Source organism: Culicoides brevitarsis, chromosome 1 (genome assembly GCF_036172545.1).
Source record: "Culicoides brevitarsis isolate CSIRO-B50_1 chromosome 1, AGI_CSIRO_Cbre_v1, whole genome shotgun sequence".
NCBI lineage: Eukaryota > Metazoa > Arthropoda > Insecta > Diptera > Ceratopogonidae > Culicoides > Culicoides brevitarsis.
The window spans coordinates 1,493,930-1,512,103 of NC_087085.1; the positions used below are offsets into that span (position 1 = coordinate 1,493,930).

Genomic DNA, 18,174 nt, shown 5'->3' on the forward strand with positions numbered 1-18,174 from the left:
AAAATCTTACGCATAGCTTGCGCCTCTCCCTGTAAGAAATAGGCAGTAAATCCGCATTGATGACCAACAGCTAAGCGCGTATCTGACAGCAGCTGCAAACTTTGCACGGGATAAGCCACAGTAAATTCGCACATTTTGTGGTGTCGACTTTTGTTGCGATTCACCTCGTACACGACAATTTGCGAGGTATTTTGCCGCTTGAGTGCGATAACGATGCAATAAATGTTTTGCGGCACGCGTCGAATGATGCCCGTGCACGCGGTAATGCAATTTTTCGACTCCGCTACCTTGATCCATTCGACATCGGCTTGCTCCAAGGCGCGAATCGGCAAAAGTCGAATGTGTCGCTGCTTGCCGCACAAAATGACAAAAAGCTGCTCCTCGGGAATATGCCACAATTGAATTATCTTCTTCGATTCGCCAATTCGGGCCATTTCGCATCGATCGAGCTCCATGCAATACAACCCATCTTCCGTGCCGAGCAAAATTCTATCGGGATCAATGATTAATGCACTCATGGCGTTCCGTATGAGTGTCACGGTGCTGTCGAGCGTCTCCTTGATACGGAAAATTGCGGTATTTGGCAAATTGTTTCGCTTTAGTATGCGATGTAATTCACTTAGTGCCACAACCCATTTGGCTTTTTCGGATTCCGTGTCAGCCAGCATGAGTGTGTGCAACGACGGACCTCCCTCCAACAATGATGTCGTTATCTAAGTAGGCAAATGGAACGGAAATGCAATTTATCGCTCGCAAAATAAACAAAAATTCAGCAAAACTCACCCTAAATATACAAGGTACATCTTTTTTGGCTGCATGAATGACGTCGCTCTCACGAACGCCAGACACAGCGAATTCGGGATCTCTCATGTCGAGCACTTGCGCCACGTGAACTGTGGGTAAAGCACTTCGTTCTGCCGTTATGTCATACAGAAACAGCTTAAAATCACAAACAACAACAAATTGACGTATCCATCCGCGTTTCACGGCGCCTAATTTGGGAACCTAAAATAAAATAAAATAAAAAAAATCGTAAAAATTTCCCGTCATAAAGATAAAGGTAAGATAAGGCAAATACAAAATTGAAAAAGTTTTCAATTTCCTATTTTTAATTTTTTACGAAATTTGTTTAAAAGAAATTAAACAAAAAAAAAATTAAACGGGAGTAAAATTTTAAATTTTTGATATATTTTTTATAAAAAAAAAAATAATAAAATTATTAATTTAATTTTTTTTGTTCAATAGAAAATTTATGTTTTTGAATATTTTTGAGTAAAAAATTTAAAAAATATTTAAATAAAATTTTTAATTAAAAAAAATTAATTAATTTTTAGAAAAATTTTTTAAATTCAACAAATAAACAAAATAAAATAAGAATAAAAAAATCTTAATAAATTTTTGAAAAATATTCAATAGAAAATAAAAATTTTTGAAAAAACCATAAAAAAAAATAAAAAAATAATTGTTTAAATAATTTTTTTAATTAAAAAAAAAAAATAAATTTAAATAGAATTAAATGAAATTTTTTTTTATGTTAAATTAAAAATATTTTTTAAAAAAAAATTTTAAAAATTAAATTTAAATTAAGTTAAATTTAAATAAAAATTAATTAAATTAAATTAAAATTAAAAATTTTTTTTTAAATAATTTTAATTTAATTCTTATTTTTTTCGATTTTTATTAATTTAAAATTTTATTTTTTTAGTCCAAAATATATCAAAATTTGATTTATTATTGTCTTCATTTAAAAAAAATTAAATAATTAAAAATAATGATAATTTAATAAATTAATAAAAATATAATTGAAAGTATAAAAAATAAATTTTTAAAATTTAATTTTCCTTCATAAAAAATTTCAAAATAAAATCGAAAACATTTCCAATTTTTGTAACATCCTAAAATTTAAATATTTTTTTTTACTTACTTTGACATATCCCTCATACGCTGTTCCGATTCCGCGTGTCGGATCTATACCAAGGGGACGCTTCGTCTGATCTGACGGCACAGGACACTGCGTAGGAACCTTCGAGCAGCACGTCATGTGACACGCAAAGCCACACAACTCACAAACGACGCCTTGTCGCGTTAGACCAACCTGCAAAAAAAAAAAATGAGGGAAAAATGAAATTAAGATTACAAAAGAACCGATTATGACGAAAAAAAAAGATAATTATTACGTGGACAATGACGTTGACTGAAACATTGTCCCAATTCTCACGAAATAATCGATTTTAGTTAACGAGAAGCTCACACCCTTTTCCTTTCCGTACCGAAATTACGGAAAGTTTTGCATGAAAAAAAAAAATTATGTCGACCTTGGAAGACAGATGACTCACGACGAGCGACGTCGACTTCTTCAAACAACATTCAATCATTATTATTTTATAAACAAAAATCTTTCATCAAAATTTTTTAAACATTAACAAAAAAAATTTTTTTTTTTACTCGTCAGATCACACACGCTTGCACATTTTTGTAACAGGTGTTCCGTTCCGCATCTCTCGTCTCGTTGTTGATGTGAAGATGACGAAAAAATGATTAATTTATAGCAAATAGTAAAAAAAAATAAAACAAAAGAAAATTCATTTCCCCCCCACACACGAGAAACTCTCTCAACTCTCAAAATTATAAAATAAAACGTCAACATTAGTTTTCCCTATCATTGTTCTCTTGATTTATTTTTATTTCGCGCATCAAAAAAACAACAAAAAGAATTGTTTTCACTCATCACACTCTTCGCCGACAAAAAATCTTATTCTTACATCCAGTCATTTTGAAACCGTGTCTCGGTCAACCGACAGACGACGACAAATCGACGAGTGTCGTAATAATCTGAAAATTTAAAAAATATTTTTTATCCCATAAAAATACCTTTTTTTCTGTGTCAGCAAAAAAATTTAAAAAATATTCAATAAAAAAAAATCGAAGTGTGTCAAAGAAAAAAAAATAAAAAAAATCATTTGGAAAAATAACTAATAAGCTAAAGAGAAAACAGGTGCGCTGCTCTCTTTATTTGCAATTTTAAAGAAGACAAGAAAAAAATTCACAGCAGAAGATTTATCATGTGTTACTTTCTTCGGCTTTGCTGCTTCTGCTGAATATGCTTGCTTGAAAAATACGGAAAATATCTGTATGCAGTAAATACATAAAATAATAAAGGAGAAAAAAAACGACGAAGAAGAGAATCGTTGGAATTTCCTCGTGTTATATTATTTTATTATTATGTGTAAGTAGTAGTGTATTAATCTTAAAGTTTTAGCAGTTTAGCACATGTACGAGAAGGGAAAATATTTGAAATTTTAAATTTTATGTGAGCGTATTTTTAGTTTTAAAAAAATAAATTGGTCAAAATGATGTTTGAAATTTTATTCAAAAAAAATAATTTTAAAGAAATTGAAAAGCTTTGAAGAAATGACGATAGATGGCGTTGACAAAAAAATTAATGTTAATTTTGATAAAAAAGAAACATAATTTTGTTTGTAATAAATTTAATTGAAAAAGTAGAAAATATGTTCAATTTAGTAAGAAAATATAAAAATTTGTCTTAAAAGTTTAAAAGAATTTTTGAAAAATTTTGCCAATAGATGGCGTTGACATTTATGTCAGTTTTGATAATTAATTTAAAAAATAATAATTAAATTTTAATTTTGACTTTGTAATAAATTTAATTTAAAGAGTGAAAAATCTCTTCAAATTTAGTAAGAAAATTTGTCTTACAAGCTCAAAAGAATTTTGTGAGAAATTTTGCCGATAGATGGAGGGAATGAAAAATTTTCAATTCGACTATGCTTTAGAATAAATTTCATTTAAATCTATGAACTAAAATGAAAATTAAAAAAATAGAAATTAAAATTTTTGGAAATTATAAAAGTAAAATATCTTCAATAGATGGCTCTAAGTAACAATTTTCTATTTTATAATAAAAAAGGCTTTCGTATGATTTTTTTTTTTTTTGAATATATTTTGACATTAAATTTTGATTTTTTAATAATTTTTAAAGTTACTTTACCAAAAAAATTATTTTTTAAAAATATTTTATTTTAAAATACTCAATAGATGGCGTTGATAATAAATTAATTAAAAATTTAAAATTAATTAAATTTAATTTTATTCATTATTTTGATTAAAAATATAAAAATTTAAGACTTATTGAAAAAAAAATTAGGGAAAATTTTAACATACGAAAAAAAATTTAGTTACAACTTAAAAAAAATAAATTAACGTTAGATGGCGCTCATAAATTTTTTTTGATCAATTTTTATTTATTTTATTTTTTAATTTATAATTTTTTAAAAATTTATTTATTTATTTTTTTTTGACCCAATCCAAATACAAAGCATTCAATACAAAATATTTTTTCTGACGAACAATTTAATTCAATCAATTAAAATTTCCCCATTAAACAGAAGGACATTGCAAAACCCCAAATTTTCCATGAAAATCGCATTAACAACACTCGCAAAAGTGTAACGAAGAAACATTTTCTGTGTTGTTTTCCACGATTGCGGCAATAAATAAACATTCAAAAAGTTTAGAGAGAGCAACTGAAATAAATTCTTCCGTTCTCGTGGCTCCGTTTGCTGGCGGAAAATTGCAGTTTTAGCACCGAAAACGACCATGACCGTGAAAAAAAGAAACAAATTAAAATTAGGAGTCTGACGATTTCACGCCATCCTTCCTCATCCAATAACTCAAACTTTTTAATATTAATGAGCGCCGAGTCAACTACGCACGACGAAAAATCTGGACTCATACAATAAATTTTCGGTTACTACCACACATAATTTATTCACACGTCGTTCGGTCGTTTGTGTGTCTGCGGAGTAGTTTGTTGTTGATATTCGTGGCAATTCTCACAAAAATGATGAAAATATGTGGTTTTTTCCGTGTATGCGTGCGCTTCTAACTATAAATATGTGGAAATTCTCCTCAATTCGTGTCGTACATAAAATATTATAAAATAAATAGCGAAATCTTCAACGAACACAAAAAAAATTAACACATTGAAAATAGAAATGCCCGTTATTATTATTATTTTGCAACGTGAATGATGCCTACTGATGTTCAGCGAACAAATTGAGTCAGTCTCTCTTCAACCGTTGAACATAAAAAAACACGTCGTGATTCCAAAAAGCAAAAAAAATGGTGAAAAAAATTTAATGAAATAAAAAAGAGTCATTATTCCATTATTATTTTATTGTTCAAAAGGAAAAGCCGAGTAATTCAGGCTGAAAATTAAAAAAAAAATAATAAAGAAATTCGATTAGAATCGCATTTCTCATTCAATTTGCCCGCTTTTGAAGTTACAAAAAAGGGCGCGCGAGCCATAAACATCGCACAGGAAGTCATTTTTCGTAATTATTTCGTAATCATGTTAATTTGCCTCCTCAAAAGCGCGCAATAACGAAGCAACAAAAGGCTAATGATCATTTTCGAAGGCATTTTAATTTCTGGAATTTATCGTAATTTACTAAAAATAATGCTCCGTCAAAAGCGTCGTGATGTAAATTTCAAGCCGAATCGACGGTATGTATTTTGTTCGCTCTCTCTCGCTTTTACTTTTTCCTTTCTTTGCGCCTCCTCTAACTAGTTACTTTGTCGATACGAAGGGCAATCTGTTCTATTATTTCTATTTAATTTTTCTCCAGTTTTATTTTTGTACAAATGACTGCAAAATGTAGTACAAGTACATTTCGCCATTTTATAATTGTATCAAAAAGTTGGAGATGTTGTTAGAGATAGAGAGACACACGACTCACACAGAAGGTGTTTAATTTGGAATGAACTGAAATTGTACGGAAAATTACTTTAAAGATAGTTGTTTTTGCTTTGCACAGAAGAATTTTTCGATATTTTACGTACTTTGAGTGCAGTAAAAGTGGCATTTTGTGAGAAAAGTTACGAATTTTTCAAAAATTTATATTTTTTTTATGAAAAATATTTTTTTCTCAACTCTAATTATTTAATTTATTTTCAATGATTATTTTTTTTATTAAAAATAAAAATTAATTAATTTAAAAAAAATAATTAAATATAAAAAATAATATTTTTTTTAATTAAAAAAAAATAATTAAATTAATTAGTTAATTAATTATTTTTAATTTTAAAATATTTATGAAAAAAAATAAATTTAAGAAAATAATTATTTTACGAATTTTTTAAATTTTATTGAATGTTAAATTTATTATTTTAAAATTAAAAAAAAATTTTGTAAAAACTTTAAATTTACTTTCGCATTAAAAAAATTGTATATTTTTTTGATATAAAAATATTTCAGAATTTTAATTAATTTATTATTTTTGTCAAATTTTTTAATTAATTAATTTATTTTTTATAAATTTAATTAATTAATTAATTAATTTTTTTTAAATTAATTAATTTTATTTTTTTGATTTAATAATTAAATATTTTTTTACGAACTTTTAAAATAAATGAATGTTAGATTTTTTATTTTTTAAAAAATAAAATAAATTTTTTAAAATATTTAGGTATTTTATTTTCGCATTACAAAAATTGTATATTTTATTTTTTTATATAAAAATTTTGTAAAATTTTAATTAATTTGTTTATTTATTTTTTTTTTTGTTAAATTTTAAAAATTTATTTAATTTAATTAATTAATTTATTTATTTAAATAATTAATTTTAATTTTTTTTATTTTAAAATATTTGTTTAACAAAATTTATTTTATTATTTTTTAAATTTTTTTATGTAAAAATTTATTAAATAAACTTTAATGCAAAATGCCACAGGCAATCAAAATCATCAAAATAAACATTTTTGCGAAAAATTGTTTACTAAAAGTTTGTTTTAACAACCAAAGTTTATCAAATTCCTCCATTTTTTGCTCTTAAATCATCTTTCATGAGCAAAAATATTATTTTATAAATAAAAATTCAACAAAATTGCAATAAAATGTGAAATTCTTGAAAATTCCACGAAAATTCGTAATTTTTTCTCACAAAACGACAGTTAAGCATTAAAGATAAAACATTATAATACTTTGGTCCTCTTTTTAATAGTTGCCTTATATTCCCGTATTTCGTACGTTAAAAAAGTGCGGTTTAATTTATTTCTTTAAATTATTTCAAGGGGCATTAAGTTCTAAAGGTGTTTTCCGCCGTCTGGTTTTAATCTCCTCCTTCTTGTTATTCGACTTGATTTTCTTTCTTCCTTCGTTTTGTTTACTTCCAAATTTCTTGTTAACACACGATGATCACAAGCCATTGCGTAACATGCAATACGCGATTGAGAAAACACAGAAAAAAAATAAAAAAAAGGTGTGTGTAGGACTGTCATCTACTTTTAGAAAATTGGACAAAAAAAATATTTTAATGACTTTATAAATTAATGAGCTTTTACTGAATTATTGCTCGAGAATTTAATCTTTCAAAGTTGTCAAAATAAACATCTTTAATTAAATCGCGCGTTACAAAGGAAGTTAGTCATTCGCGTTCACGGTCGTCAAAAATTCTTTTTTAATGGTCGGATAATGTAAATAAGTAATTTGCTGCTAATTTATGGCGCGCCAAAAAAAGAGAAAAAAAAAGAGTGACGAATGTTGGAAAAATATTTTTCAAAAAAAAAAGCAAAGCAGGAAAAAAACGGAAGTCACTCGGGGGCAAACCCTCATAAATTATATCGCATGACCTCCAACTAATTTCTCCACATTCTTGAGTGTGTGCAACGATTAGTTCTGTTTTATTTCTGAAAAAAAAAATAATATTTTGACAACCACATGCAGATAACTTTTGATAAACTCTTGAAATGTTGACTAGACTAGATAGACGAGACAGACAACATTTTATCGTGTTTATATCAAAATATATCGTGAAAAGATTTTGAAATTTTTTGTGCGTGATTTTTTTTCATTCATCTGATCAAATAAATAATAATAAAAATAAAACAAGGAAATTTTTTGAAAGGTTTCATGAGGTTTTTGTGAATCAATTTTACGCGTTTAAAATTTTTTTAAAAAAATATTTAAATTTATTTATTTTTTTTAATTTAAAAATCGAATTTTTCTTAAAAGAAATTTAAAAAAATAATCTTTAAATAAAAATTTTTATTGATCATTTTTTATACTTATTTTTGAAAAATTAATTAAAAAATTTTAAAAAAAAATTAAATTTAATTAAAAACAAAAAAAATATTTTTAAAAATTAAAAAAAAAATTATTTAATATAATTCAAGTTAAATTTTTCTGAGAATGATAATTTACAATTAAAAAACTATAAACAATAATTTTTAATTAAAAATAAATAATTAGGTAATTAAAAAATTAATAAATAAAACATTGAATTTTAATATTTAAAAAAAAAATTGTATTTGTTTTTTTTTTTTTGTAAAAATTATAATTTTTTTTAAATTTTTAAAGATTTAAAAATTTAATTTAATTAATTCAAAAAAATAAAAAATATGTTAAAAAATAATTTAATTAAATTTTTATATTTTTAATAATTTTTAAATTTTTGGATACATTCATATTCATTATTATTGAAAAGTTTGAAAAAAAAAAAAAAAATTATTAAAAATAATTTATTTAAATTAAAAATATTTTTTTAAAATTGTTTTTTAGAAATATTCAAAAAAAAATTTTTTTTTAATATTATTTTTTTTTTTTTAAATACGAAAAGTAATAATGACAGACAACAAAACTCATAAAAAATAAAATTTTCCTCCAAAAAAAAAATCAACAACATGCGGTAAAAACAACATATTAAAACCCACAACCACACAGTGTATTATTTATTTATTTCGCATTCCGAGAGCCATGAAAATTCATGTCAATCATTAAGTTACCGAGTGTATAGCGCGCGCGACGATGACGATACAATATCGATGATGATGATGATGATGCCATATGGGAAAATTTGTGATCGATGTAAATAACTTTTCGGCATGCTGATGACTTGAACATGAATTCGTATTAATAAACGTTGAGCATAAAGAGTTTACGCAAAAAATTATATTGCACTCGAACATTTTATTCGCCCCGTTACGCGTTGTTTTGTAAAATAATAAATAGAATTTGCGTTTATGTCACTTTTTCCAACAAAGCAGCTTGTTAAATTATGACTTGCGCTCGTAGCGAAGACAAGAACACGCAAAACAGGCGAAATTTAATGCGAACTTTGAGGTATTGCACATGGGAAAAATTAAAATGAATAAACAGTAGTAATAATAATTATCATAAAATGCATAAATGTGGTGAAAATATTTCCTCGAAATGAAAAGTGTTGAAATTTCGTGTCGGAAAAATTAATGGAAACCCTTTTAATTTTTTTCTCTCGATAAAAACGCGTCTCGAGGGATTTTTGGAGGGAACGCCTGGTTTTTTTTCGCATAAAGTTCAAGTGTCGTCATGTTATGTCATCAACACGTTACAGAAAATTGACAAAATTGACATACTTTTACATTGTATATCTCTCTATTTATCTCTCACACACGCGTACGTGCACACAGAGAGGCAATCAAAGGCATACCGCAAAGATTAACCGGTCGACAAAAATTAGCACTTGCAAATAAAAAAGGAAGTATCGATCGTTTGGGTGAAATGTTACCGCAGTGTCGGACCTTTGTACGGTTGTGCAAGCATATATTGAGTTTGGAAGAGCGTCAGAGGGTGATAAAGGGTGTCTGGCGCCAAAGACGCTACCTTTCACGTCACGTTAGTTGTGAGGAATTACGCGCGTAAGTAAAGATAATACATTCAAAAAAAAAGCATCTTTTTTTTGCCCTTTTATTTATGTATTTTATGATAACATAAAATATTCCGCTAGTTTCCGTTGGTTTTTTTTTTGTGATGTGATTTATTTTTTTTTTTTATTCTTTCGTTTTTTTTGTCTTGTGAGTAGTCTTTTTTTCAAGTAATATTCTAATCCAGTGCGTAGATTTAACGGATAACTCGAAGTTAATTTTTTTGACAGTAATAAATTGTGACAGGTGTCAGTTTTTTTTTGCGAAATTTTATTTTACACATATTTTAGAATAATATTTTGACTAAAACGATAAATAATAAATTTAAAATTTGTTGAAAATTTAATTTATTTAAAAAAAAAATATTTTTTACATTTTTAATTAAAAAATTGACAGCTGTCAAATTTTTTCATAAAATATTTTTTTAAAAATTTTTTGAGCCATATTTTATTTAAAAATAATTATTTTTAATTATATTAAAAAAATTTGTTCAAATATAAATTTTTAAAAAAATTTGAACAAATTTTTAATTATTTTTAAATATAAAATATGGCTCAAAAAATTATTTAAAAAATATATTATGAAAATATTTGACAGCTGTCAATTTTTTAATTAAAAAATTGACAGATGTCAAATATATTTTGATAAAATTATTTTAATTAATAATGTGATGAAATAATTTTAAAAATTTTTCAATGGGGAAAATTTCATTTGACATCTGTCAAAATTTCTTATTGAAAAAATTAAAAATTTGACAGGTGTCAAAATTTTTTGTTAAAATTTCAATTTTTCAAAAAAATATAGAAATAAAAATTATTGAGAGACAACATTAATAAAAAATAAAAATTTTTTACAAATTTAATAAAAAAAATTTATTTAAATTAAATTTTTCATAATTTTGACAGCTGTCATATTTTTTAATGTAAAAAAAATTCAAATTTAGAGATAAAATTTAATTTTTTTATAATTTTCATCTTAAAATTGATAAAATATTTTTATAAAAATTGCAGAAAAATTTAAAATACAGACTTCAAATGAAATTTTGACAGCTGTCATCTGTCAAAATCGATCCAAAAAGCAACAAATTACGGAAAATCTTAAAATTTCTCTCGTAAAAGGTCAATTTCGCAAGAATTTATGTAGAAAAAATAAACAAAACCGCTCCGGTCATTGCTTTGTAAAACATCCCACATCTCGCATGTGGATAAACACAACAACACTCAGACAAGACACACTTTCGATACATTTTCCTGAACATTAAATTTAATAAATGACACACATTTTCCACACATTTTAGAGGAAAACAACGACACCGCTTCGCCAACTGGATGAAGCAACGACATTTTTAGACACTCCGGTCCATTTGCAATTCAATTCGATGCGAAATTCGGCTTGTTGTCATCCGCGTGAGTGGCTCATTACTCTTGCGAACCAACAACGAAAAAAAATTTGACAACACTTGTTAAGCAGCACTCGATGTAACAAAATGGGTGACAACAGCAGCAGCATGACCGTGTGAGAGATAAATTTGTCGCGTGAGAGAGAGAGATTGACGTAATTATGCGAAGCAGATTATTTAGCTGTACATAAAAATTAATCACAGCTCCATTCTGAAATATATGTGTGTCGCGTCGCGTCGTTGTTGTTGGGCAAATATGTTTGTCATCACGTGTGCCAAAAACTATATTCGATAATGTGAAGTTTAATACGACAACGATGATAAATTTAGAATGTAATTTTAGCGAATTTTGATACAGCGGCAACAAAAAAAGTGTGGATGAAAAAATATTTACACAAATCGAGCGACAAAATGTGCGACGATAAATGATGACAGATCTCTATGGAGGAGGACAGATAATCAGTTGAATAGATTGAGGAATTTAAAGTAGAGCAAGAAATATTTTTAATCGAGATTTTTTGCTCAAAAATATGGATTTTCTTGTCATTTTTTTTTTTCGTTAAATTGCGCATTTAAATTTTAAAAAAATCTTAATAAAAATTATTTTTATTCGATTTTAAGCTTCAAAATAATTCAAGACATTCAAAAATGAATAAATTTTGTATGAAAAAATTAAATAAAATTATTAAAAATCGCAATTTAGTTAAAAATAAATTATTTTGAGTCTTAAGAAGCAAAAAGAAGACTCAAAATAAAAACAAATTAATTTTTAATTATTTAAAAACTTATTTAAATCGTTAACAGACAAAATTAATTAAATTGCAAAAAAAATAATTTGATCCCTTAAATAAGAAATTTATTAAAAAAAAACAATTCATAAAAATTTAAGTCTTGAAGAGGTACCTAAACTAAACTCGAAATTTGAGCTCCAAATAATTTAAAAAAAAATTTAAAATAAAATTTAAAGCAATCAATTTGAAACTTAAAAACTTATCTTTGAATGTTAAAAAAAATTCTGTAAAATTTACAATTTTTTTTTTTTGATTTTCAATGAAATTTATTTTTTTTTATTTTATCATATTTTTAAAATAGGTATATTTTAATTTTTTAAATTTATTTTATTATTATTTATTATTTATTTTATTTTTTTTTTTAAATTATTTATTATTTTTTAATTAATTTTTTAAAAGCTTTTTAAAATTTATAAAAAAATTATTATCTAAAATAAATTAGAAAAATATATTTTATTTTATTTTTTTATTTATTTATTTTTTTTTTCTTGATAATTTAAATTTAATTTTCTATATACCTATGTTTTGACGATTGATAAAAATTATGAAAAATTAATTAAAAATATTTTTTTTCAACATGGATTAAATAATTATTTATTAATTTTTTAATAATTTTTTTTTATTTAATTTATTATCTAAATTATTTATTTATTACTTAAAAAAAAATTTTTTTTTCGTAAATTTTCCATAATTTTTTTCACATTAAATTTATAAAAAATAATAAATTATTATATGTATTAATTAATTAATTAATTAATTTTTTTTTATTTTAATAAAATTTATAAAAAAAAAATATTTATTTTTTCACAAAAAAAAAATATTTCACATTAAATTCACTTTTCTCATTAAATCCATATTTTTAACCAAAAATCGTTACAAACTGACCCAAAAATCATCTCGACAAAAATAAATCCCGCATAAATAATCAACACACAATTATAAAAACATTTTGCGGATGCACACAAAGTGTAATAAAAACATCCTTTTCCCCAAAATATATTTTAATTTGGCGTGATTGAATATAATTGAATTATTAACTTTTTGTCGTCGTTTCGCTGCAATCGTTGCCCGCTCGCCGAACGACAACCGACCGACCGACAACGACGACGGAAGGAAACAATTGTGAAAACATTAAGCAATTACTGCCGCTTTTTTCCCAATATTCCCCACAAAAATTTCCATTTTCCCTTCTGTGTGTGTGCGACTTTTTGTCGTTGGACCCTTGAAATTTTGTGTAATTGCTGGCGTGCATTAAATTTATGACTTTTCTCGCGCTCTCTAACACAAAAAAAATTGTTTTAGTTTTTTTTTTGTTCTCTTAACAAGTCGAAACACAAACTGTTGCAAATTTATGCGTTCGTCCCCAATTTACTTTTTAGACATAGGCAATTAATGATAATTAGCGTTAACTTTGTACATGTACTTTACACACCTCTTTAAACACGTAAAATATTAATTAGATTAGATTTCGCGCGTAGTTTTGTAGCGTTTTTCAGTTTTCTAGTTAATTAGAGACGCAAAACACAAAATCTCGTTTAATAAAATTATAATTTTATTTTAATTTTGTATCATTTTCCGGCTTAAACAAACAAAAAATTGTACTCGACACACTTTTTACATATTCAGATTGGATGCAAAATCATCAAGGAGTGTTATGTATGAGAACGAGGAGCTCAGGCTACGTACAATTAATATAAATGCCGAAATCGAAAGAGGTGATTATACAAATAAATTCCGTAGAAATTTGCACTTTTCGCTTTAATTGATGTATAGAGAGAGATTTTTGTTATTTTTTGGCATAATCGTAGTTTTGTAGTAGTATAGTACTCTGTTTTTTTTTAATTGGCGCATAAATTTTTATTTATTTTATTTTTTTGTGAAATTTAAAAAAAAATAACGAAACGAGTAAAAAATGTCAATGATGATGATTTACAAGCACACACGGGCAACACACTTAATATGTAGGTTAAATGGCGTTAAATGGACGGAAATAAATGGATTTTCTTGTTAGACGAGGATATCTCACGTTTTTCGTATTTGGGTTACAAAGTTGGTGTTGTTGTTGTTGTAACATCATTGGGAATGAAATAATAATGAATTTCTTAATTTAATTTTATTTTATCTTGCTTGCTTGCGCTTTTTTTGTCGTTATTTGTCGCTTGATTTATTTTACATAATAAAAAAACTATTAAATACTGATGGAGTTGTCTGGTTGTTAACTAATAATTTTTTTAAATAAAATTAAGGACAGGAAAAGTGTTTCAATTTTTTTTTTTTTCTTAATTTTTTATTTAATTTTATTTTTTTTATATTCATAAAAATTTTAGTAAAAACATTTTTTTAGTAAAAATTCAATTTTATATATTTTATGAAGAAAAAATTAATTTTAAATTTAATAATTTATTATTTAAATTGAAAAATTAATTTTTATCATTTTAAAAATTTTTTAATTTCAATTTTATTTTTTAAAATTATAAAAAAAAATTTAATTAATTTTAAATTTAATTTAAATTTTTGGTTTTTAAAAAAATCATTTGTATTATTGTAAAAATATCAATTTCAATAAAAATTTTTAAATGAAGAAAAAATTAATTTTAATTTTTAAACTTTTTTTTTCATTTTATCAAATATTTAGAAAATTGTTGTAAAATTTATCAAAAAAAAAAAAAAAAAAATAAATTTAAATATTTTTTTTTATTTTTCTAAATTTTAATATGTCAAAAAAAATATTTTAAATTTAATCTTCATAAAAAATAATAATGATAAATTTTTTTACTGAACAAAAAAAATTCAAAAAATATTTATAATTATAATTTGTACAAAATTAAGAAATTTTTTTTATCTAATTAAAAAAAATATAAAATAAATATTTTTTAAATTATTTATTTTTTTTTAAATTAAAAAATTAAATAAAAAAAAATATTTTATTAAATTTTAATTAAATAAAAAAAAATTTTTTTTTTTTTTTTTAATTTTAATTTTTTTTAATTAAATTAATTAAAATTAATTTTTTTAATTAAAATAACTTTAATTAATTAAAATTTATTATTTAATTTAATTAAATTAAATTAAATAATAAAATAAATTAAATTTTAAATAAAAAAAAATGAAACACTTTTCCCTAATGAGCTCATCCTCAAATAAAAAAAATAAATCTGTCTGTTTCTTCATTTTACTTTTTTTTTTTTGATGAATTCGCTCATTCACTCTCCGAGTTATTTATAACAAAATATGTTTTCTTAATTGGGTAATAAAAATATCGAAAATGGATTTTCCTTTTGAAATATCTGTTGTCCATTGCCCTTAATTTCTCCGGTTATTTATCACCGAAACTATCTTTTTACTTTCAATCTTTTCTTCGAATCGAGACTTTTTCTCTTGTGTCATGCATTTTTTAATTGTCCATTTTGTGACCAGAATGCGAAACGAGAGAGGCAAAGTAAATAAAAACTGATGTTTAATTAAAGCAATCAATATCACGTATAATGCCGAGAAATATGAATGTCTCGCAAAAAAAAGAGATAAAATAGGAAGAAACGAGGAAAAATTGATGTTGTAAGCGAATTTAAGAAAAAATAATCCTAAAAAATGTGTACAACATCCAAATAAATATTTTGCCATTTATCTTGAAAAACCTCCTAAACTATAAATATAGACAAGTTTTTGCTGTTCAAGGGGGAAACTAGACCCAATTACACAATCATGTAATGCATCTTGCAAGATAAAAAGAAAATACACGACCGCCTTTCCATTTGTCCTTGCCAAAAGCATTAACTTAATATAATAAATACATGCGAGTCGTCGCTTTGCATGCAGTTTTTTCCCCATTTTCGGGTGACATAACACACAAAATTGTCTCTCGTGATCCCCTCCGCACACATCATGTCTCACTAACAGATAATCAGAACAAAAAATTCCCCATAGACGATAATTACCTACAACTACTGGCCCGAAATCAGCTTGCAGCTTGCACAAAAAACGAATTTTTGCGAACGGAATGCGAGATGACATCAAAAGCATTTTTTATGAATTTTTCGCCAAAAATGCAAATAATAAAGACAAAGTTCATGTCTTGTTAAATAAAACATACGGAAAAAAAAATTTGTGTGGCGTTGTCATTGCTTTGTCACTGCCATTATCGCATCTACATGACACGACGACAATAAAAGAGGAAAATATTATTGCAAGAATGAAGCAATTTCCCTTTTTTTGCTCTCGTTCACGTCCTCAGCCGTCGTCATCGTCGTTGTCGATGTATTGTTGATAAACACACACGCAGCAACGGGACATGCAGATGTTTCTTTTCGCCTTCGACATCAAGTACTAACACCCCGAAAAAAAAAATAAAACGGCAAAAAGTGGAAGAAATATGCCTCCTTCATTGATTTGTGTGCATTTCGTATGCAATTCACACAAAATATTTCGACCGAGATCTTAATTTTCTCATTTTTTGAGGGTTAGAGTAAATTTATTTAGTTTTCTTTTTTATTTTATTTTTTTTTCGCCGCATTTCAAGGGGAAAATGTGATATTATGATGGAAATATTGTCCATAACTTTGAAAAATTTCATTAATTAATTAAATTTTTGAGAAAATTCATTTTTCGGGTATGAGGAGTACTAAATTGTGAAATGAGGAGTACAAAAATGTTAATTTTTTGTCAAAATCTTTAAAGAAATTATTTATTTTTCTGCATCTTGCATTTTATTTATTTATTTTTATGAAAAATGAATCAAAAAAATATTTTGAAGTAATTAAAAATTTTAAATTGTGAAAATATAAATTTTTTTCATTAAGGAGTACTAAATTGTGAAATGAGGAGTAAAAAAATTATATTTTTTGTCAAAAATCATTTGGGAAGTTATTTTTATGACAAAATAATTAATAAAAAAATTTTAAAAGTAATTAAAAATTTAAAATTGTGAAAAAAAATATTTTTTTCATTGAGGAGTAAGAAAATGTAAAATGAGGAGTATTAAAATGTAAAAAATATTTTTTTGTTAATTTTTTTTAAAAGCAAAAAATTAAGCTTAAGATTTTATGAAAAGCTCAGCATTTTATAAAAAAGTCAAAATATTTCGAATTTACATTTTCTTACTCCTCAAAATATTTTTTTTTATTTTTAAAAAATATATAAAATTGAATTAAAAATTTAGGAGAAAATGTGAAATATTATATTTTGTCGGAAAAATTAAGCAGATTATATAAAACGCATCAGAATAATTAAAAAATGTATATTTTGAATCATGAGGAGTAAAATAAAAAAAAATTTTTTGAGGAGTAAAGAAATGTCAAATACTATTTTTCAGTTAAAAACTAAAAAAAAAAAATAAAAATAAAGGTATCAGAAAATTAATGGGACAATGTTTATCCATCTGTTTAATTAATCTAAGCCTCAGATGAATTTACGAAACTATTCTATAAATCACGAGGAGTACAAAAATGAGAAAAACTTCATTGAAAAAAACCTTGAGGAGTAATAAAATGTAAAAATCTTTAAAAAATCTTTTTAAAAACTTGTTCTATAAAATTGAAATGCGGCAAAGTAAGTCTTTCCGTTTCAAGACGAACAAATTGACTCTCGTTTTGTTGTTCTTTCGGTATGTTCGAGTACAATAACATACAGAACAATAATCAATGTCATCGATTGTGTGGCAACTTGCTTGTACTTGAAATTTGTGTTTAGCATAACGGATATATGTACAATAAAACGGTTCCTCAATTCTTCTTCTCAAGATGAAATTGAAGATTTTTCTTCATTTAATTTTTTTTTTGCTCTTCAACTTCCAATTTAACTCTCAAAGCGAAAAACGTGAACTCACGTGAAAATAAAGCGATTCCAAGAATGTAAGTGCAGCAGCATGTCAACATTGCGTAATACATAAATTTCATTTGAACGGGCGATCACTCAAAGTGCCTCGTGTACTCCGCTCGCTTGTGAAAGTTCATCAGCAGCATGACACGAGCAAAAAAAGGCAAAGATATCTCACTCTCAAAGCAATGTCATGGTGTGTCATCGTCGTCGTTCCTCTACCCGAAAAATATTGTATTTTAGGATACAACAAAACAACATTCGCTTTTTTTTAGTTTTTTTTTTCTCTTGTGCACTTTATTTATTTGTAATAATAAATGTTGTAGATTTTTGTAGAGCAGAACATATTCACCACTTTTGATCACACACACACGAAATTCCGAACGTTTGCGCATGTCTCTCCATGTGTGTACTGTATAGCTAAGGACACAGAGAAGGTGCATGAAAAAAGTAAGAATTTTTGAATTTTCAACA

The 18,174-nt window shown here is 25.1% G+C and overlaps 1 protein-coding gene across 1 annotated transcript in view; it reads right to left on the reverse strand.

Annotated features, from left to right (window-relative positions):
• The window catches only part of LOC134827922 (serine/threonine-protein kinase Genghis Khan), a 57,155-nt gene that overhangs the window by 2,648 nt on the left and 36,333 nt on the right, over window positions 1-18,174 (reverse strand). Inside the window, 3 exon segments of the mRNA XM_063840812.1 lie at window positions 11-713; window positions 784-1,005; window positions 1,925-2,095. Of these exon segments, the coding sequence (XP_063696882.1) occupies window positions 11-713; window positions 784-1,005; window positions 1,925-2,095 (1,096 nt within the window).